General features: G+C 44.8%; 1 protein-coding gene across 1 annotated transcript in view; it reads left to right on the forward strand.

The window, feature by feature from the left end:
- FASTKD3 (FAST kinase domains 3) overlaps nt 1-22723 on the forward strand; it is a 121426-nt gene that overhangs the window by 86913 nt on the left and 11790 nt on the right. Inside the window, exon 6 of the mRNA XM_086965277.1 lies at nt 4725-4839. Within this exon, the coding sequence (XP_086821403.1) occupies nt 4725-4839 (115 nt within the window). The remainder of the gene's footprint in view (nt 1-4724; nt 4840-22723) is intronic.

The following is a 22723-nucleotide window of genomic DNA, read 5'->3' on the forward strand; positions in this document are numbered from 1 at the left end:
CTAATTACTGTATTACCCCTCATACTGTCTGGGGACTTCCACCATAAACTAGACACTTAACTCTCAACATTTTTATGGAAGGGGAAAAAAGCAAGAATTAGTATGAAAAAACTTAGACTAGCTAAATCCATGGGAGGGGTCAACCTGGCGGACTTTAAGCTCTATCAGCCATCATTTTATGGCAAAACAAGGCGCATACTGGCTTATGCCACCTGACTACTACACCCCTGCATAGCCAGACATTGAGAAATCGATTCTTATGAATCTTACCCCAGGGGCCTTCTGACCGCAAATCTCACTGTGGTCACCTGCTCAAAACCCCTATTCAAGAACACAAAATCCACTCTGCTGAAGATTGACAAACTCTTAGTCATTAGCATTAAACGGTCTAACCTTGAATCCCTTTGGAACAATCATAAAATACTCTATAAAGGGAAACCCTTACACAACGACTCATGGGTTAATAAAGGTATCCACTTCCCCCAACAACTCTTCAACGGTGCCTACCCCCTTTCCTTCAAAGACATACAGTCTAAATACAAGCTGGACTCACTTGAATTCTATAACTTCTTAAAAATAAAATCAGCAGTAACTAAAGCGAAACTATCACCAGTTCCCCCTTCCCTCCCGAGCTATCTATCAAAACTACATAAGTTAGGTCATCAGGTTTCCTGGATTTATAAACTAATACGCCCACAACATTCTGCCCTCAATAAGAAAGTCACATCTTTCTGGGAGTCACACTCCTCTTTTCCGATCTCGGAGTTGGACTGGTCCAAAACTTGGAAATCAACCATGGGATATAAGATCAGCCCAGCACTATCCTAGATGAAGTTCTGGTTGCTACATAAGGCCTTTTGGACACCAGCCCCACTCCACTCACACAAAATCAGGGAGGATCCCATCTGTTGGAACTGCAATGACAAACTAGGTGACCTAGAACATTTATTAGTCCAGCGCGAATGCGTGATACCCTTCTGGGATAAGATCTTCGACTTCATATCTAAACTCTTCTCATATTCCCCTATTAGGGATCTATCAACGCCAGCATTCGGTTTCCTCAGAACTAAATCACTCAATGAAAATGATAGGGCGCTCCTAGACCTACTTCTAATAGCAGAGGTCAAGATTATACTCCGCAATTGGAAGGACACAAGCAAAGCTTCCTTTAATTGCTCGCTAAACTGGGTCACCAACCTAAGAGGGGCTGATAATGATACTCTCCAGAACTCACTGTGGAAATCTTCTACCAGACATATGTGGGACACTCTGGATCTCTACTTTAGTTCACACAAACCACCATGAACCACACCAACTGTAACTAGCATTTGCAATGCAATAGGTCTCGCAATTATGCGAGTTTGAGCTATTAGCATTGTAAATGATAATGCCTTTTATTTTTGTTCTGGTTTTCAAAACATAAATAAAAGGCTTTGTCATTTACAATGCCAATAGCTTAAACTCGCGTTAATGCGAGGCCTATTGCATTGCAAATGCTTGTTACACTTGTGAGGAGTGTCTGGGAACAATAGACTGCACCTCGTTTTAACACCCAATCACAGCAGAAAGAAGAGAAGTCAACCTTTGCAAGGGGACTTCCACTACCTGCCAACACGTGTCGCTGCCGTTTTATTACCTTTTGAACTGTGTGAAATAAAAACGAATTTGTTCTTTGTTAAAATCTGAAGATTATGCTGCAGATGATGAATTATGCAGCAAATGCAGTGCATCCATAATTGTGCAGAAAACATCACAACCACACTATGGCATAACTCTAGTGGCGCTGTATGACCTGTGTTTGTGCATGGTCTCCTATTGGTGCAGATGTGTAGATGTCTTGCAATCTTCGCCTGTGTGCATCTGTGTCTGTGTGTTTCTGTCCTCTGTGACTTTGTGTGCACCTGTGGGTCTTTGAGTGGCCGGACTAGTTTGCCCACTTGTCTGCTTGCGTGTCTGACTCTGTCGTTTGAGTAGTTGAACATGGCTATCTATGTGGTTGTCTGTGTGCCTATTTGTGTGTGTGTTAGTCTTTGTAGTTTTTTTTTTGTGTGTCGATATTTCAGTAGTTGAACATGTGTATCCTATGTGCAAGTGTGTGTGTGCCTATTTGTGCATTTATGTTTGTGTGCCTATCTTTGCACAGGGTTGTGTGTCTATTTTTGTGTGTGCCTTTGAGTAGTTGAATGTGTGTCTTGGTATCTGTGTGTGTGTTCTTTGTGCTAGTGTTTGGGTCTCCTTGCTTTCTGTGTGTGTGTGTGTGTACTGTGTGTCTTTGTGTGAGCGTGTGTGTGTTTGTCCGTCTGCGGCTCTCACAGGCAGCGTGTCGCTGAAGTGTGGCATGGGCAGGGGCTATGTCTGCAGGGCAGAGCCCTGGTATTTCCACCACCCTTGGGGTCCCTCTGTGTGTTTACACAGTGCTTCCGCTTTCATGTGCCCTCCCACACACAGAGTACAGCATTTTGTTGTGTTGTTTGCAGGTGGCTGGCCAATGCCTCGGTGATGCCTGGGATGGGGGCAGCGGGCAGTTCTCATCCCACGCTTTCCCAGAACAGGCAGTGTCTGTTCACTGCCCTCCCTGCTCCGAGACCCCCGCCGCCTGAGTGGTTTGCCATGGAGCGGGATACATGCCCCCCTGGGAGTGTGCATAAAGGGGTGTGTGTAAGGCCGGCCGGGGCCAGCGGGTGTTGCATTTGTTCCAGGCTTGCCCTGTGCTGAGCTCCCGAAGGAGAAGGGGTGATTGACGCCCCTGACACCGGCCCTGGCCCAGGATTAATAGCCCACCCTTGTGAGGCTGTGAGGGCCTGAATGGCGAGGGCGGGGCCCCCGGCCCCACTGCTGCGCGGCCAGTCCTACACATGCTCGTTTATGTCTTTTTAAATGAGATCACATAGGAATTACTTCCAGCCCCCCCACATGCGCACCTCAAACTGCTCCCCCCCCCCCCACACCATGGTACATCGGAATTCCAAGCTGAAGTCAGCCCAGGTTTGGCATCTCTAAGCAGCAAGTTACACTTCACCGATGGAGCCCGGGACACAGAACCGGAGGGATAGAGTCTGTGAGACAGAGCCGGAGAGACAGAGAAAAGGACAGCGCTGGAGAGATAGAGCCAGAGAGACAGAGCAGGAGAGTGTATGAGACAGAATCTAGGAGACAGAGCCGAGGAGACCGAGCTGGAGATACAGAGTCTGGGTGATACAGCCAGAGAGACGAGGCTGAGACAGAGCCAGAGAGCTAGAGTCGGTGGTTAGAGCCGGAGAGACAGAGACAGAGTCAGAGAGATAGAGCCGGAAGACAGACAAGGAAGAAGAAATAGGACCCAGAATGATACAGAGAAAGAGACAGTCCCGGCACTTGTTTTATCCGAAATTAAGCATTAGGAACGTAAAACTATCTAATGCTATGAAAAGCAGCTCACATGTCAGCAAAAATAATGTCTCACAATGTACACAAACTCCCATCTGAATAAATGATGTAAAAAAACAATAGAAAGTAATATTAGCCGTGAAGCCAAACGCTCTAAGTAAGAAATACAAATGTAAGCATACTAAAGCCTGCCTGTTTATCAGCGCCGCGCGCCTCTCTGCAGACTCCCCCTGCATTCCACGAGGCACGCAACGCGATCCGATCCTTTCCTGCCATGCTGTGGAGACCTGACCTGGCCGCGCGCACAACGTTATCCTATGGGGAAACGCTGCGCGCGGCCAGGTCTTGTCTCCCTTCGTCGGTCTCGGACTGCTGAGACGCCGACTATAGTTCTCGCTTCGAGAACGCGCTTTCAGCACGTTCGTCATAGGCGAGACCTAATAAAGCAACCCCACCCACGGTCTACTAATACTCACTTCTCCTGACTTGTGCCAGTACTCTAGTTCCACTTATTGAGGCAGTTTCCTAAGTGGTCTGTACTACGTGCTAAGGTTTCCCCTGCTGTTCAGTGGGAAACTTCTCATGACTTCGACAACAGACTTAGTCGCCTGTATGGTAATACACTGATACTATATGTGTTTGATCTATGATTTACCGCCACATCAACATGATTACCACTGACATCTGATTGCCATTTAATTATTGTCTTATTCTTATTGTTTATTTTTTGTATGTTTATTTCGTATGTCCCTCATTTGAAGTATTGTATGTACTGTTTTATTTGGAAACAACCAATAATAAAAAACGTTTGTAATCAAGAATGACTACTGCCTCAAATTCAAAGGCTTTTTTTGAGTGTTCTTTTGACATCGGTATCCATGGTCAAAGTTTCATTCCAAAACTTTTTGAAGGAGGCAAGTAAAGCTCAAGATACATTTTCAGCAAGTCTTTTACGTCTTTTACGTGTTTACGTGTTTACAGGTTGTATTTATTTAATCATCCACCATATCTTCAAGTAAGCTAGTTTTGATTGGAATCTGCTTACTGGTCTATTTGAGATTTAGAATGCCATACTGGAGAAGAAAGTTATTGTTGTGGCTAGCTAGAATCCTTAGTAGCTTGTGTTTGCAATCTAGCTGCAATGTTCTAAATTATTTGAAACTGAATTATCTCAAATATTTTTGAACGAGACATTGTAGTCCATTTACTGCATCAAAATATATCTGCTCACTACTTTCTGCCTTATCCACACTGTTTATTAATGGAAGAGAATAGTAAAGACTGATTGTTTTTTCAAAATAAAAAAAAAACTTGTCCATTGCTGTTACCACTCACTCATGTGTATATTTGGCTTCCAGAATAGCCCTCTGTATTGATGGTCACAGACGATTTTGCGCCAACAGCCACCATCTCCTTGGAAAAGAAGCTATCAAGCAGAGGCATTTGAAGCTCCTTGGTTATGAAGTAATACAGGTAGGAAACTGTTTTACAGAAATCACGTTTTATTCGTATACCGCTTAATACTCCACTTTTGGTTGACATTGTGCTGTAAATTACAAACGTTACTGTCCTCAAACAAATATTTCTTAAGTTATTGACTTCAGAAAGATAAAAAAGCTGAGCTTGACCTTCGGGTATTCAAGCTTGTTAACTGTGTGATACACAGTGAAAGATCACACAGAAATGATTGCTTAACTCTGATCTCTCTTATCTGCAGACAAAATCTGAAAGCTATCCAGCATGAAATAATGTTTTGCACTCAGGGGAATACCTCTAATGCGTTGGAAGTCTTTTTATTTCTGTAGTAGCATAGATGGCTGAATTAGTATTGCTACCCTTAAAAATAACTGGCTTGCCAAATCTCCTCTTTTATGGATGTGTTTCTCAAGTAAAACAAAAAAAAATATTTTTGAATAATTTCAACATGATTAATACAGGGTACACCAGAGTTGTTTATTTCAATAAGTCTTGAAAGGAATGAAAATTTTCTCCCTTCCCCTGAAGCTTATGCGTGTCTTTTTCATAGGATAGTGGCCTCTTTTCACTTAATTTTTGTTGAAATGAACATGTCCTCATTAGTCATGCTTTGTACTCTTATTGTAAATCCGTATTTGTAAAGCGCAAACTACTCACCCTTACGGGTCTTAAGGCGCTGGGGGGCGTCGTGGAAATTAAGTGAGCTATTGCCCAGAGTCACATGGTGCTGAGCTGAGCTGCCCCCGGAGCCGGGGATCGAACCGTGACCCCGTGCTCCGCCCTGGCCTCTGCACCATGCCTCTTCACTAATTCAGCCTTGTTTACCCCATCCTTATTTGTTATGATAGATACAGATTTCTGCGGTAAACATGGCTTCCCCAGAAATCTCTCTTCAGAGTTGCTAGTTGGTGCCACGCAGCTTCAGCTGCTGCTGTACCTGTCAGATGTGATGACATAGGAACATATTGGGCACTATTTGGTGCACCGATGTCCGTTCCTATTTTTCAACTCATCAGTGTGGTTCGAAGTACTTCCAATGTTAGATAGAAGAAATTCCCCAGCTTTTTGACAGCAACTAGGTCAAATGCCTACTCTTAATTTCAGGGGCTAAACCTTGTTGCCGATGACCTAAGTAGATGTCCGCATCAGAGCAACATGGCATCTGTATAATAGTGTCTTGAATCTGATCATGACCCCCCTCTTTCTACACATTCTAGCTCCGAATATACCCCAAGTCCATAAGAGTACTAGCCAAAATCCCCAGGCACACGCTAAAATGCTCTCCTTCAGATTTAGTCTCCTGACTGAGAACAATCTCCAAAATAACGTTCCTGCAAAATAAAAACACAAAAGTGCCTGAGGAAGGAGAAATTCAAATCTCCTCGAGAAAACCGTTCCACTTTGGCTACCATTTGAACCCTCTGTGCCATTCCCTGTTGTTGGAAAAATGTAAAAAGATGACGCCGGAGGTTCTCACTCCAGTGGCTGAATGCTGGATTTATTCAGGACAGGTCTAGCGCTGTATGAGCCACTCCCCAAGGGTGAGCCCACTCCTGCTGGATTGATGGCTCCAATCCCTGCACCCCACTTCTGTGGGATTCAGTGAATTTCTCCTGTCACCAGTCCACAATCAGTCGGTGCTGCCTTCAGTCTTTGAGTCATTGTTCAGCACCATCTTTGAAGCCTCTAGATTCTGATGAGCTCATCTGAGTGCAAAAGTAGAAGGTTAAGGCATTATTTGATGATGAGTACTTGGTAGAGCATCTTCCTAGGGCCCAGATATTTGGCAGTATGGAAGAACTCTTTGTGTTGGACAATGATGCCCTTGTTATGCATGACTATCGTCCTACAGAAGATGATGATTTGGAGGCTGATAACCTTCTTCCCCTTTACCACACTGATTCAGTCTTATATCTTGATTTACACAATGAAAGTGGCCTTACAAGACTGTTCAACAAACATTGTTTTCTGCTCTGGCCCTCCTTCAGCTGAAGTTATTTAATTCCCTATAATTTTACAAAGTGCAGAAGAAAATGATACTAAGTCTAGCATTTTGAAGGATATCATGTAGCTCTTTCTCAACAGTTGCAGAGAGTAGCCACCAGCCAAAGAGCCAAAAAGCACTTGTTTGCCCCATGTTAAACAAAATTCTTATTGCCACACACTTCACCAGAAAGTTTGGTGGTCCAAGATACTTCTTCAAAATTGAACATGAATGTCTTTTGCTTAGAAAGTTTTGACATCAAGTCTAAAAAAATAGATTTAAAGTATTGGCTTCTAACAGCCGTGCCCTCCACACTGCGAATGCCACATGCCTTCTGGGCTGTTATTTCTACGCCAAATGGGAACTGGCAAGGTGGACTGCTATCAATCTCCTGCACAAAAAACAAAGCAATGGAAAGAATTCTTGAAATAATCTCAGCCAGTGGTTCAGTTTTCCAGACCACATGTAAAACCCCTTTAAGATTGGTCAGCATTGGTTTGCAAGCTTTCAAACAGGGATTGAAGTTCAACCTGGACTCAACTGACATGTTACCACTGGTCAAGGGCACAGCTTCAAGGCATCTGCCACCTCTGATATGTGGTCCCAGCTTCCTCCAAACCTGGCCCATTTGACATCAGACCAGGCAAGAAAATTAGCTAATCAGTAGGCGCGTTGCACTATCAGGCAATTTCTAAAGACAGTGGTCCCTAGGCCAGGATTAATGAGAGCAAACAATAAATATAGACCCAATCAGTACTATATTTTACAGCTGTCTAGCTGGACAGGTGTCTTTAATATATAGTTGCTTAAATATACACAAAATTCATCAAGAAACAAATAAAGTGGTACACAAGCCTGTATCCAACTTAGTGGGAAGGACGTACAACATGAAACAAAAAGGCTTAGTAAATTGTTTTTAGGAGACAAGTTTTCGTTGGACAAACAAATTATCGTGGAGACACCATTACTCATAATAAGTATTAAATAAAGAGATGTATATGGCGTTGTTGGAGGCGCTACTGGAGCAGGAGTAACGGAGTCAGAGGCTTGAATCAGTGATTTAAGAGATGGTTTTATTTTTATGTATGCTTTCCGTCTCCGACTTGTTATTCTTTTGCGGCAAAGGCTGCCGGGTCATTCTTGATATGGGTCCGGGACGCCAGTCTGGTAACCGGAATTACAAGAGAGAGGCTCCGTCCACGCCGGAAAGCAAAAGAAAAGAGATATAGACAAAAATTAGGGGGGGGTCCGGGACTAAGAACGACGAGGGACTGGGAGTGAGGTAAACCAAGTGCACTGGTGCTCTACAGAGACTAAACTACTGTGCTCAAGTGCTCGTGGTGGGGAAAAGGTTCTCTGGAGACTGTACACTATGTACATGCAGGAGTTTAAGCAGCAGGCTGGTTACGCAGTCCCATCCAACCCGCAACCTTGCCCCGTACCTGTTCGAGCCACGCTCCTCCCGCGGGAGCGTGGCGGGGCGGCTTGTGATGTCGGTGGCCTCCGGGCTTGCTGGTAATGCCTCAGTAGTCCTGAGCCTGGTTCGTCTCGCCTTCTTCCTCCGTTAACCTAGGTCTCTCTTCTCTTCTTCGTTCGCACTCGTCTTCTTCCTTCTCCAGGGAAACGCCGTCCGTCGACTTCCTGGTTACTCCCCCTTTTGACGAGCAGGACGCGATGACGTTTGACAGGGGCGGAGTCTCGCCGGTAGAGAAGTCCCAATTAAAGGAGCCATGTCCTCCTTCTTCCCAGTGGCTCCATAGGGGCTCTGCTTCGGGTTGCTAATCGGTGTCCAAATAGGGATTGTCCTGCTGCTGAGATGAAACCGAGTTGGTGAGAGGGGCCTTAGGGACCACCAACCTTCTGCAGTAGGCTGTCCCTCCACGGATCTTTTCTCCCTGTTACAGGCGTACAGCAAGTCGACGGTGTTTCGATCCTTACAAAAGATATAGGATCATCATCAGGACATTAACCGTGGTATGCCTGTATACATTGTGCCTAGATCCAGGTCAGAGTGACTTGGAGGAAGTTTGTTTCAGGCAAAGACCAAATAGAAGTCCAGGCCAAGTACAAGGAGAGTAAAGGTTGCAGACAGCTGTCTGTGCAGTTGGATGCTGGATCAGAGTCAACCTATTAAAGGCTTTAACAGCTTAAAGAAGGCGTTTGAAATGTTCACGGAGCGGTCTCGAAATCAGAGTGGCCTATTTCAGTGGGCTGCTGTATAACAGGGACGGCAAGCCAGTTACATGTGAGCCACGTCCGCGGTCTCTAGTGAATAGGAATGGTGTTAAGGCCAATCTATGAACAACCTCTGTTACGCATGTCTTGCCTGTCAGGATCAAGGATATGAGGCTATCAGGCTAGGCACACCGCTAAGGAGGGCCGCCTGAAGTGGGAATGGACACTTGAAGAAGGGTTTCACCATCTTGTTTCAGCTGAAACTAGGAATTTTGGATCAGCAGTTTGCCCACTGTTCACAGGAAGTGATCATAAATGGGCTGTAGTCACACCAGGGGTAGGTAGCCCACTGGCTACTACCTTACACTCCCTTACATTCCGATTTAGGTCGCCCTGACACCAGGAAGATTTGACAACCTCGGACCCGAAAAAGGACAGAAGAGAACAGTCACCGCGAGAACTAAGAACTTACACTTAACTTGGCGCCAGACCCTTCCTTGCTGCTGGTACCTCGAAAATTTCCTTATACTGCAAAAATCTATAACTCTGAAAGTACTTTTTCCGATGATCTTGGTGTCCAAAATTAAATAAAAATCTGTTATTTTTCTAAATTGGTTTAGAGTTTCGTCTAGAGTGTTTGTGTGTCATTTATTGACTCTGTGTGTACAACAGATGCTTAATACTACCTTCTGATAAGCCTACATTGCTAGACCACACAACCACAAATAAAGCACTTGGGATTATTAATTTAAGCCCTGTGAAGCAATAAGAGTTGTCTGTACTATTTTTATGGTGTGCCCTTAAATTGCCACTACCACATAAAAAGCCAGCTTCCTACACTTACGCTGACAAGTTGGAGTGCATTCCACAGGCTTGTCCAGTGATGTTGAAGTTGCTCATATGGTCTGGCACCCTTTCATACCAAACACCTATTTGTCAAATAAGTGGGCTGTTCTCTGGAACACTTTAAGAACAATCGAGCTGTGTCTTTCTCGCTGTGCCTAGTCTCCTCTACGAGACATTTCCATCAGCAGCACAGAAAATCTGCTGTTGAAGAACTTAGCTGTCCCCACAACAGCAATATCTGTTTTTAGGGCAAGGATGATTCTAGAGGATGCCATCACCTACAGCAGGAGATACAGTCCTTGCCATCTTCCACTGGCTCTGCTGCCTCCAAGTGTCTCTTACCACACCCCTCCATATCAGCCAGTATTTTTTGGCTTGGGAGGAAAGTTCCCCTTTTTGCACCCATTGAGAGACCATCACAGTGGATCACTGGGACATCCAGTTGATCTTTAAGAGATACACCTTACTCTTCCTGCCCCGCCCAAACTGCCTTTCGGTCCACCAAATTGTGCTCTTTGGCACGTTTGTCTATTTTGGAGACAGAACTCCTCAATATGCTGAAAAAAGGGGATAAAATTGCATTATTTTCCTTCCTTAACTGCTTGGTCCACACTGTTGATCGTGGATATACGGATGCACAGTGTGTGCCCTTTCAACCCAGTACTAAAAGAGACAAACTAAAACTATCACACCAATCACTTTAATAAAACAAAGACACCTGTATGCACAGTCAGATGTATGAAGATTATCCACTAACAGCTGGTCAGTAGGGGACACTTGTTGAAAGAGTATACCAGGCAGTTTTATTTAATATCCACCCAAAAAAGTTTGGTTCTTCGTCTCAGTAAATGCCATTTTCACAGTCAATTTCTCCTCCAGGTTCTTCGGGGAAGAACCACACCAGCCAGCCAAATCATATGCTTTGAGATTTGCATACTTCATCTCAACCCCAGACCAGGTGTTGAAAGTTTACATCTCTGCCTTGCTGTGCCAAAAATGAGCATGCTTCAGATTGACAGAGCCCAGCCATCTAGTCCCATGGATCTCAACATCCCAAATGACAACTGGTTGTGAATCAAAAGATTCTGTAATGTGAGGACTGGCGCAATCTATAGTCCATACGTGAGCACCTGAAAAGTACTTGTAAGTGTTGAGCACAGGACAACAACAACAACATGGCTGTCTTTTAGGGCTAGATGTTTCAATAATACAGACACAAAGATTTCAGACTAAAACAGAAGGCACCAAGATAAGACCCAGTCAGTAGCTGAATAGTTTATTGTTGAACAGAATAAGGAAAACGTCCTAAAGAGATGAGCTTCATTCTCTTTCCTAATCATTCCCTAGAAGATGACATCTCAATCATTGGCAAAGTTAAGCTGTAATCGAGTTGCCTGAAGAAATTAGGTAACCAAAGAAGTCCCCAAAATAATGCCCTTGTGAAACTCATAGATTTTGAAATAAAGGGTGATAGTAAGCTGCGAGTTTGATGGCCTGTTGAGTGGCCCAGACTACATATATATGCCTCAGTGTGTCAGCACTAGCCCCTCAAAGTTAGAAACTCTTGGAGGTGACTGGGAGACATTCCTTAAGAATAAACACAATTTTCCTTCACCAGTTTGATATGTCTGAGCAGGGGAAACTAAGACCATACCCTCAAACTGGTAATTTTCTTTATCACTTGGGTTCCTTCACATCTGATCCCTACTAAGACTCCTGAGAATAGGTTACATAGTTAACAACTACTCTAGTGTGCACCACTGAGAGCAGCAGTAGATTACCTCCCTCCAAGAGCCTAGCTCAAATGTGGCTCAGTTCTGTGGATTCTTATGTTTGCATACTCCTACATGGCTCTGTTGTTGACTCTCCCCTCTACATTCCCTTAAGCCTCCAGAGCAATAACTATGACTTGGAAGATAACTATTCTCTGATCACTAACAGTAGACCAGTGGACCACCTTGGTTAGGGACTTGTACGCTTCGGTCTAGAGATTTGATAGGGTATTTATGAAACCACAGCTTGAAGCCATTGGTCACCAGAGTGACAATAATTAGCGGAGAGAAACATAAAGGATAGCTGTTGTTTCTGCCCTCCTTTAATTGTGGGGACCAAAGTATATTTTAAAAGAGACCTTCTGCTATTAGCCAACCAACAGGTAGTAGTATTACCCAGTTCAGTCAAACAGTAGCTGACCTGTTCAGCCTAAACAGACCATAGTAAGGCCCTGCAAACTGTATTCTAAATGAAGGATGTCGCAAGGAACTCAGGCTCCTGGGTGCCCTTTTTTGCCTGCAGCCAGCTGCTTCTGGTTGCAATGGTACAAGAACTATGTAAGCACTCACTCCAGGCCGCATGGTTCCAGAGATGTTTGCTTTTAGTGGCATGGTTGACACTTCTTCAATAATACTATTTTCCAGTCCATACTGGACTGCAGGGATCAGGGATTACTTAGGTCCTGTGAATGCTGTTATCAACCGAAAATCCAGAATGTTGATTTGACCCCTGATATTAGATTGTCCTGGGTAGCAGTGTTGTGGCTCCATATTTCACCCAGCAAGTACTTAGACCCTCTGCCTTGCAAAACAGAGTTATATTCCCTACTGTTCTATCTTCCGATGGTGACCCGCCACTTAACCTTCCATCGAATACAGTAGCTATGTTAACTGCACCTTTGAATATTAGCGAACTGGTCATACTTGCACTCTAATATTGACTGCCTTACAACTGGGGGAGGAAATGCAGTTGTTAAGACTACATGTCTGTTTCAAGATGAAGCCCCTCACCCACCAAGTAGGTGGCATACTTCATCCTCAGGCCCCTTCTGGCACTGGACCAATAGGATCGAGGTGCAAGATACAACGCTCCAAATTATTGGGGAGCTTATGGGGGAATTGTTAAGAATTTTTTGCTTTTGTAACTCTATAAAAATGTAGGTGAGAGGGTGATATTGTAATTGCATCTATATAGCACTTACTACCCCATATGATGTTTCGAAGCGATATTCTGGAACCAAAAATGATAAGTGGTGAATTAGTATAGCGAAATATGCAATAATTTGAGTGGTGGACTTGTTAGTCTGTTGTTTGTATTGAAAAGGATAGTGGGGGGATAGAAGAGGGACGGGTTTGCATTTATATAGCGCTTGCTGCCCCGGATGGGGTGTTGAGGTGCTTTTCTACGGGTGGCAGTCTACTCCAAAACCCAAGCAGGATTAGCGGCGAAATTAGTATTGGGGAATATGAAATTAATTTGAGTGGAGGACATGCAAGTTTTTTATTTGTATTGAAAAAGGAAATTGGAGAAATAGAAGAGGGAAGGGTTTGCATTTACATAGCTCTCGCTACGCCTGATGAGGTTTTGAAGCACTTTTCATGAGTAGCAATCTACTCCGGAACATAAAAGGAATTAGTGGTGAATTAGTATAGGGAAATGTGAAATTAATTTGAGCGGTGGACATGTTAGTCTTTAATTGGAATTGAAAAGGATCTGGGGTTTTTTTTGCTCGTAGTAGGAGGCGGTTTGGTATGTGTAAGGGTAGGTGGAGGAGGGGGAAGAGTCAGAGGGAAGGGTTTAGATAGGATTGTTTGAGAGAACTGAATAGTAAAAGAGGTTTAACATGATGTAAGAAGAGGGGTAAAGGGGGTAAGAGTCTAGAAAGCCTTATTTTGGGGATCGTTGTAGTAGAATGTTTGGGAAGAGTGAGAGTTGAGGTAGAGGCTATATTGCGAGAGGTATAGGGTGAGATCTAGGGTAGTGCGTTGGAGATACTGAATTAGAAGCAAAGTAATATAAAGATCTATAACTCCAGTGAAGGTATATATGTATAAGGAGATACATGTAGATTTAAGTTGCATTTAATAAACTCAGACTTTAAAGAGTTGCTGCATTTAAAGTTAATTTATTTGTTATTTTTTTTTTTTTGTAATTCAATAGTGGACCAATTGTAGATAAATAGGTATGATCTGATAAAGGAATTATTTGATTATGAGATCACCTATATGCATGTTAAACATAGAATATTAATACCCATAAGTATTATGTACATTTGTTAAGCCATGATTTGTGGTGTGGCCAAATACTTGGGCTGTGCATGGCTAATAAGAACCAAGCTCATAGCGAAAATTAGTAGCGCACCATCCTCTAAGAATGTAATTTGATGTACTTGCTATTAACATTGTTTTTATGATCTTAATGAAATCTTCTTTTATATACACTCTTTTAATTGTATGAGGTACATTGTACAGTATGAACTAGGTTTTCTATGTTGTGCCATATGTTTTTAAAATATGAATTTTAGATGTACATGCTTTTATAATAAATGTTTATCGAATAAAGCTTATACTTACATTTGTTAAGCAGGGCTAACGAATATCTATAAATTTAAAAACGTTTTTATTGTACACATTTAAACAAAGGAATACACATATGTAGGTACACATCTATAATCCAAATGAATCCTACATACTGAGGGATATGCTGTATATTTATGTTTTAGTATAGTGGTTATGTGGGGAAGAGCTAACTCTTGAGTAGTCTTCTGAAGATAAGGTAGTCTTCTGTGGATCTTATGTTTGGGGGTAAAGAGTTCCATATTGTGGCTGCTTGAACAGACATGGATGTGCCACTTATGGTTTTTTAGGTCTCGCCTGGTGTTGGAGTCCGCATGTGCTCCTCGTCTGCGAGAGCATTAGTAAATAAGTCAGTTTTGAGAAGGGGACTCGAGCCCCGCCCCTCATTTCCATTGGGAAGTGTCAGCTTTCATGGTAAACGTTGGCTACTCATTGGAAAGGAGGGTTTTTTGTTGCCTCCCTTTGGCTTTTTGGTGGACTGCCTCGCCTGCTTCACGGCTGTCGTGAAGACTTTTCTTATCTGCTTGTTTATTTAACAAGCAGATAAGAAAAGTCTCCATGACATCTGTGAAGCAGGCATGGAGCTCAGAGGCGCACGAGGTCGCGGGGAGGACAAAGCAATGGCGAGCGCTTGTTGTTTACTTATTATCCATGCTCTCAAAACCCATCGCCAAGTCAGGAGGAACGCCAATCTGCCTTTTTTTTCTGAGACATAAAAAGCAGTCATTTGAGCATTTACTGTTATTTCTGCCACAAGTCTGAGTACAAGGTTCGGCACTTTCAGCATCCCATCGAAATAACTTTCCGTTATATAGTGTTTCCTACCGGTCTTCAGCAGTTTATTGTTCAGTTTAATGGTCCCCCACTTGTTGCCCAAAAGGCTAGGAAGATTTAAACGTGTGACCCGCAGATGTTGGCATCTGCATGCATTTGAACCCAATAATGTTCTCTTTAGGATTGTGTTGCTCATCCATGTTCAGTGGCCAAAACCCCTGCTGTCGTTTAGCAGTGAGAAAAAGTAATCAAAGGCTGTGCACGTTTAACCTACTTGGTAGCTAGTAAGTTTTTTGTGTGTAGCACTTTATGCGACGGACGGCAGCCTCTCGGTGCTGCAAATAACTCATTTAATTGATCTCTATTTGCTATTTATAGTAAGGCGTTGCTCATACCCTAAGACTAAGCCTTATATTGTTATCTGGTCCGTTCTTAAGACTGTGTTGTTTCCATTGAGGAAAGTGAATGTTGAGCATGGAGGTTCATCGCATAAGATCAATAAGTTGCCATGTTGGATGGTTAGTGATCGTGTTTTGTCAACAAATACATCTGTTTGTCAACTTCACAGATATTTTTGTTTGTCAGTACACCCCATGCTGCGCTTTTATTTTAATAGTTCGCACCTTTCTTTAGACGTGGTTTGTCTAAAGACAGGGGCGCGGCTACTATGAATATGAAATTGCCACATGGGCGCTAGTAAACAAATATTTGCAATGCAATAAGTCTCGGTTTTGCAAGAGTTTAAGCTATTGCATTGCCAATAGCTCAAACTCTCGTAAATGCGAGACCTATTGCATTGCAAATGCTTGTTTCTTGTGTGGTGAGACTTTGAGGTCGGGTGCCTATCTAGAATGGAGGTTCCTTTGTTGAATGTATTTGGTGATTTAATTCCTGATGAAAAGCGGCCCTGTTCCATGCATCACTTTGTGTGTAATACAAAGCAGCTTGAATGTGGATCTTCTGGCAAATGGTAACCAATGTAGGGATTTCAGTGCCGGGGAGATGTGGGCTTGTGGTTTTATATGCAAGAGTAGTCTGGCAGCAGTTCTGAATCCTTTGTTGTCTTTTCATAGTTTTTCAAGATGATCTGTGGTAGAGTCTGTTGGCGTAATGAGTTTAGGCAGAACTAGAGAAATAGTAGCCTGGACCTTGCGTGGAAACCCTAGGTCGGGGAAATATGCGTTTTGACAGTAACGAAACGTGATCTTGTTAGTTTGTCCACTTAGACATTGATTGATAGGTTGGAGTCCATGGTAATTCTGAGGTTTCTTACTTCCTTTGATACTTTAGACGGTGTTCCCAGGTCATCAGACCAAGTGGCAAGTGGGTCATAACTTTTCCAATCGCCACATGTGAGTATTTCCGTTTTTGAAGCATTCAATTTGAGATGGCTCCATGTCATACATTGATCCACGGCTTTGAGACAACTGAAAATTTGTGGGTGTCCATTGTCTTTGGGCCATTCCAGTTTAAGGAGTATTTGTGTGTCATATGCATAGTTATAGTATATGAGGTGAAATTGATTGATCAGTGCCAGTAATGACTTCATGTAAATGTTGGAAAGCATGGGTGAAATAATAGGAACTTGAGGGACCCCTGCTATTGTGAAGTACGGTTTAGAAGAGAAGGGGGGGTATGGTTGACAGTTCTGTTGTGAAGGTAGGATGTGATCCAGTTGCGAGCGGTCCCCTCTATGCCGGCTTCGTAGAGTCTTTGTATTAGTGTGTCATGGTCAACCATGTCAATGTCAGCTTAGAGGTCCACGAGAAGTAGTGTATAATCCTCGTTCCGGTCAACTGTGTTCTTCAGGCCATCCCAGATGGCAATGATGGCAAATGTTGTACTTCTTCCTGGACGGAATCCTGTTTGGAAGTCTGATTGTATGAAATTATTTGCAATGAATTGTGGCATCTGGGTGAATGCTGCTCTTTCTATCAGTTTATCCAGGAAAGGTCCATTTGAAATTGGTCTGTAGTTGTTAGGGTTTAGCGGATCTAGGTTTGTTTTCTTTAGTAATGGGCATATGTATGACTTTTTTGGATCTTCTGGAAATCTTCTGGTAGTTACGGAATTGGTGATCATTCTTCTTACTGGTGTAGGAGCAGAGGTAGTTAGAAGAATTGCTTTGAAGGTTTGTGGTGGACACGGGTCGGAAGAGCTGCTGGCAGGCCTGCTTGCTTTGACCAGGTATATAAATTAATCATGTGAAATTTGTTGCAAGGCATAGAGAGGCTAGGTTAGTGTACTCCTGGATTGTTGTTCTCGAACACGGTCGGTGCTAGTGGTTTTTCTCTGTTTTAAATAGGAGTCCAACTTGTCTGCTTTGGTCGTGTAATGATTTGCCAGTTTGTCTGCAAATTTTTGAGTCCTTGGATGAGCACCTTCTAGGCAATTTAGTTTACGTAATTCTGTCGGAATTTTATGGAACTCTTTATTTGCACCTTTAGCATTTTGAATTATGTCCGAATAGTATATTTTTTTTTAGCTTTTTTGATTGTAGACTTGTATAATCTAAGTTTCTGTGAGTGGGTGTCGTGGCTTAGCCTCAGCCGAAGATGGCCGCAAGCTAGCTGAGCTCTGCTCAGTTAACTAACATCGCCCTAATATCCAAATTTAATCCGTTGTCCTCTGTGTACCGCAGAGTGCGGGGAGCCATCATTCTGGGAGGTGTGTGACGTGCTGGTGACACCGCTCCTCCTTGCCGTGGTCCTTCTTTGCCTTTCAGATAACGTTGGCATGAGGGAGAACCCCTGGTCCAGACATACAGAGAGCTCAGCTGTGCTGCTGGGCCTTACCGACGTTACGTTACGTTACGTTAAAAATTGTTTGTAACGCGCACTATCACCATCGGTTTCTTGGCGCTCATTGACCAGTAACGTGAACCAGAGTGGGACGGTTAATCATATGTGGATTGAAAGAGCAGAGTTTTCAACAGTCTGCGGAAACAGTCATACTTTGGGCAGAGACGGAGGGAAGGTGGCAGCGAGTTCCAGGTGGAAGGGGCCAGGACAGAAAAGCTCAGGCCACCGTGCTTTTTTCTTTTAAATTTGGGGACATCGAGGAGATTTAGTGATGCTGAGCGAAGAGCTCTAGAAGGGATGTGACGGGATAAGGCCGAAGAGATGAACGCGGGGGCTGCATCCGAGAGGGCCTTGAAGGTAGTACATGCCAATTTGAAGGTGCAGCGTTTGGAAACAGGGAGCCAATGTAGACTGCGGAGGAGGGGAGTGACGTGCTGATGTTTGGGCTGGTGGAAAATCAGGCAAGCGGCCTGATTCTGCACCAGCTGAAGTCGGTGAAGGTGACATGCAGGAATTCCTGCATACAAAATGTTGGCATAATCGAGCCTGGAGGTGATGAGCGCGATGACAACTTGGGTCAGGGCTTCTTTGGTAAGAAACCTGCTGATCTTGCGGATCCGCCTGAGGTGGAAGAAGCAGGCAGAGGTGACCGCGTTGATTTGCGGTCTCATTGATAGATCTTCCGAAATGATCACCCCCAGGCTTTTGACTGAGCTCACGGGAGTGGGTGCTGTCCCCAGAGATGTTGGCCAGAAGGTGGAATTCCATGGGTGTTTGGGGCCTCCTACCAGGACGAGCTCAGTTTTGGTAGGGTTCAGCTTTAAGTGGCTGTGGTACATCCACTCCGCAATGGTCAGCATGGTGGACTGGAAGTTCATACGGGAGGAAGGAAGGGAGTCTATGGGAAAAATTAACTGGAGATCGTCCGCGTAGTTGAAAATTGTGACCGGGGAGTTGCGGAGGGAGGCTAAAAGAGGTTGGAGGTACAAATTAAAAAGGAGAGGGGATAGTGCAGAGCCCTGAGGGACACCGCAGGGAAGGGAAGTGTAGGGTGCGGAAAAGGTGGAGAGGTGAACGGACTGAGAACACTGGTGAAGGAAAGATCTGAGCCAGTCAAGGGCCACTCCCTGAATGCCGGCGTTATGGACACGGTCGATCAAGATGGTGTGATCGACCGTGTCGATCAAGATGGTGTGATCGACCGTGTCGAATGCCGCCGAGAGATCTAGTAGGACATGGGCTTGAGAGATGTTTTTGTCAGCGCCCATCCTGAGGGTGTCCATGACTGCTACTATGACCGCCTCGGTGGAGTGGAGGGGTCTGAATCCCGCTTGTTGAGGGTCTAAGAAGGAGGATTTCTCTATGAAAGAGCTCAGGCAGCGGGTAACGTAGGTTTCCAGAATCTTTCCTAGGTAGGGGAGGAGGGAGATGGGTCTGTAATTACTCAGAATTGTTGGATCTGCATTGGGTTTCTTTCAGATAGGTAAGACTGCAGCTTGCTTGAAAGAGGATGGGACCTCCCCGGTAGCGAGGGAGTTGTTAAGTAAAGCTAGAGGGGGGCCTGGGCATGCAAGAAAGGCTTCTTTCAGAATCTGCGGGGGACAGCAGTCATTGGGGGATCCCGATCTGATTTTATGAAGGAGAGAGGCAAACTCTTGTTGAGATATAGGTGGAAACTCTGTCAAGGTACTGGTATTAGTAGGGGGAAGAGAAGGAGGAGTAGGAGATGCCGGGGTCGGAATATTATTTTTTATTGTCGTAATTTTCTCTATGAAGTAAGAGTTAAGTGAGTCACAGAGGGTTTGGGTCGGCTGAGGTTGGGGGGTGACTCTATCTGGCAGGGAGAGCTCATTTACGATTGAAAAAATATCTTTCGTTTTATTGTTTGAGTCCAAGATTTTTTGTGAGCAATATGCCGTCTTGGCTGCCAGGATTGATTGTTTGTAAGATTTCAGGGTTTCAGTGTACGCGAGTTTAAGCTGTGGGTCGTAGTGACGACGCCAGCGGCGTTCAGTTTGCCGCAGGGTAAGTTTTTCCGCTTTGAGTTGGTCCGTAAACCAACGTTGTGCGTCGTGGGGGCGCTTAGCTTTAATTCTTTTGAGAGGGGCAGCTTTGTCACTAGCCTGACGCAGCCATTCATCAAGTTTGACAGCCTGATTCTCTAATGAGGTCAGAGAGGTGGGTGCAGTAGAAGCTAGTGAGTCATGAAACTCAGGCAGATTGGCCCTTTTCCAGTTGCGAGCCGTGATATTTTTAGTACGGGGCTGCAGTGACCGTGCCGAAGGCGGCGGCGGTGAACTGTGCTGAGGCAGTGGCCTCCATAACTGAGCAGAGCCTGCAGCAGGTAGGAAGCCCATGCTTAGAGGCGACCGGAACTTCGGCGAAGGGCATTGGAGCAGACCTTTGAGATGCTTGTTGTCGGGGCCTCAGGACATGGCAGTAACTGTCGTGCCCAGGACCTGCTGTGGCTGGGGGCACGGTTGGGTCGAGCAGGACCAGGAGGTGGCATCCTGGAGAAGGATTGTCATAGAATTAGAGGAGGCCAGAAATCTGGTGCAGGCTAACAGGCTTGGGACGGGGTCATAACTTGGAGGTTGTGAAGTTCCTATGATTGAGCATGGGTTGAGAAGAAGATTTCTACATTTTACCATATGTGACTCATGGAGGCTGTCGTAGTGAGGAGGCCAAGAGTGATGGTGTGGTGATAACCTGGTTGAACAGTGAGCCTAATTGGTACATCCATATCACTGGTGGGCTGGCAGACCTGCTGGGGCCCTGTCTCAGAAACGTGGTACGGGTGGGCCCTGGCCTGGGCTGTGGTGGTGACGTTGTGGATTCCTAGAGCCACCAGACGGGTGGTGTTAGAGAAGCTGAGCCAGAGTCCAACAGAGCAGTTCTGGAGGAGGTTCCCGGGGGATCCAGACCAGAAGATTGATCCTATTATAATGGTGAAGCCCAAGTGGCCCTGGGTGCCTGAACCAACAAGATGGACAACAATGCGGTTCGGAAAGCCATTTCGGCACGGGACCGAGGCGCAAGTGAGAAACCCTCGTTGGAGGCAATTATGGCAGCAATTAAAGATGTGAAGGGCACCTTAGAGCCTAAAAATGATGCAGTCACAATCGAGGTCAACTTGATTAGGGCGGACCTCCCCAAGTTCAGGGGATAGGCCACAACCGCACAGGTCCAAATAGCTCAACTTCAGTCCCTGGCGAATCATCTGTAGACGAAGGTTCAGTCCTTAATGCAACAAGCCATGTCTTTAGTGGTAAAGCTTGAAGACCAAGAAGGGCAAGACAGAATAACATTAGGGTGCTGGGTGTGCCGGAAGGGGTGGAGGGCCACAGTGTGAACCTTTTCCTGCAGGTCTTTATACTGAACACTCTACAACGTAAAATATCATCCAAGATTTTCTCAGTCGTAACAGCGCACCGGGCACCAGTGCTCCTGCCCAAACCTGGTGCTCCTCCTCACAAATAATCGCTAAATCTTTAATTATCGTTATAGAGATGCGATTTTTCAGGTTGAAAGCGTGAGGAGAGATCTCCGCGCCTGAGGAAGCGTTGGAGTTGTTTGAGGGCTGGCGAGTGGCAGGCCGGAATGAAGGCAAAGGACCACAGCGTGCTCACAGGGGACAGCCCCTGGTTAGATCGGCGAAGGAGTTACTGGTGAAGCAACAGGAGGGAAAGCCTTGGGACAAATTTTTTGTGGTAAGGCTGTCCTGAAGGTAAGACTGACTGACCTAAGGCTCTTCGCAGTAACAAAGACAATTGCTAGTTAAAGTCACATGAAAGGAGTTCCCTGCGCAGAGAGGCACCTACTGACACGATGGTGGCTCTATTCTAGACATTAAAGACCCAGGGGCTTTGTGGGGTTACAGTTTGAAAGAACAGGGGTCTGCACATTTCTTTGCAGGTTGTCACTGGGGAGCGGTCACACTCCTTATTGTTAGTGAATGTTATTGTTGGGGGACAGGTGCTCTGCAGCTGGGAAGGACAGGAGAATGCAGGACCTATCTAGCAGGGTAGGAGGGTGGGGGGATGGGTGTTGTAGTTGGGGTATGTTGATTTCTCATTAGGTTTGGCTACGTAGTAATAGCACATGCAGGTTACACCACTGGGTCTAGGGGGGCTGGAATATTGTGTAGGAAGGCACTGCCTTTAATCGAATGAAAACTTGGAATGACCCAGCGGGCGGTATTTGTTGGTGAGTGGCTTGTGGGAGCTGAGAATCCTTAACCTCTGTTCGAATCATGTCCCGCCAACGGTGCAAACCCCCACACTGGATGTTTTGGGCCCATTGCTTCTAGAGCTCCCAGAGGGTAGGCTGGGTTTTGGGGGAGACCTGAATGATGTGCTTGATGTTATGGAGAGAGTTGCATCTTGGAGGAGTCTGCGCCCGTTGGGGGACTTCCTGTTGGGGATGGTCCTGAGTGATATATGGCATTATCACCACTCTGATTTTAAGCAATTTACTGATATGTCGGCGGCTCATGGGAATCTCGCCTGGCCAGATAAGCTGATTTATTTATTTATTTATTTATTTTATTTTTAAGGTTTTATATAGCGCGAACAAGATCCTTGCAGATATCAGAGAGCTTTACAGAAACAGGAGGTGGGGTAGACAAACTCTTGGAGACATTATAATATTCGGTAGTGAGAGGGTTGCAAGGTAGGGTAGCAATCGCATAAGAGTATACACACTAATAACAATCAGGAAACAAAAAATAGGAGCTGTGCAGTGTCTTTGCTCCCGTGGCGATCGAATAAGATTTTAGCACCCTAGCGGGTGTTGGTAGAGCAATCAGGTCATAGTATAAACCCTAGTAAACAAACTGGAAACCAATAATATAGAGTCCGTGCAATGGCTTTGATCCAGTAGCAATCAAACAAGAGTATAACACAGATAAACACTCAGGTAGCCGATAATATAGGGGCCGTGTAATGTCAATG

The sequence above is a fragment of the Lissotriton vulgaris genome, chromosome 4_1, assembly GCF_964263255.1.
Source record: "Lissotriton vulgaris chromosome 4_1, aLisVul1.2, whole genome shotgun sequence".
Classification (NCBI taxonomy): Eukaryota; Metazoa; Chordata; class Amphibia; order Caudata; family Salamandridae; genus Lissotriton; species Lissotriton vulgaris.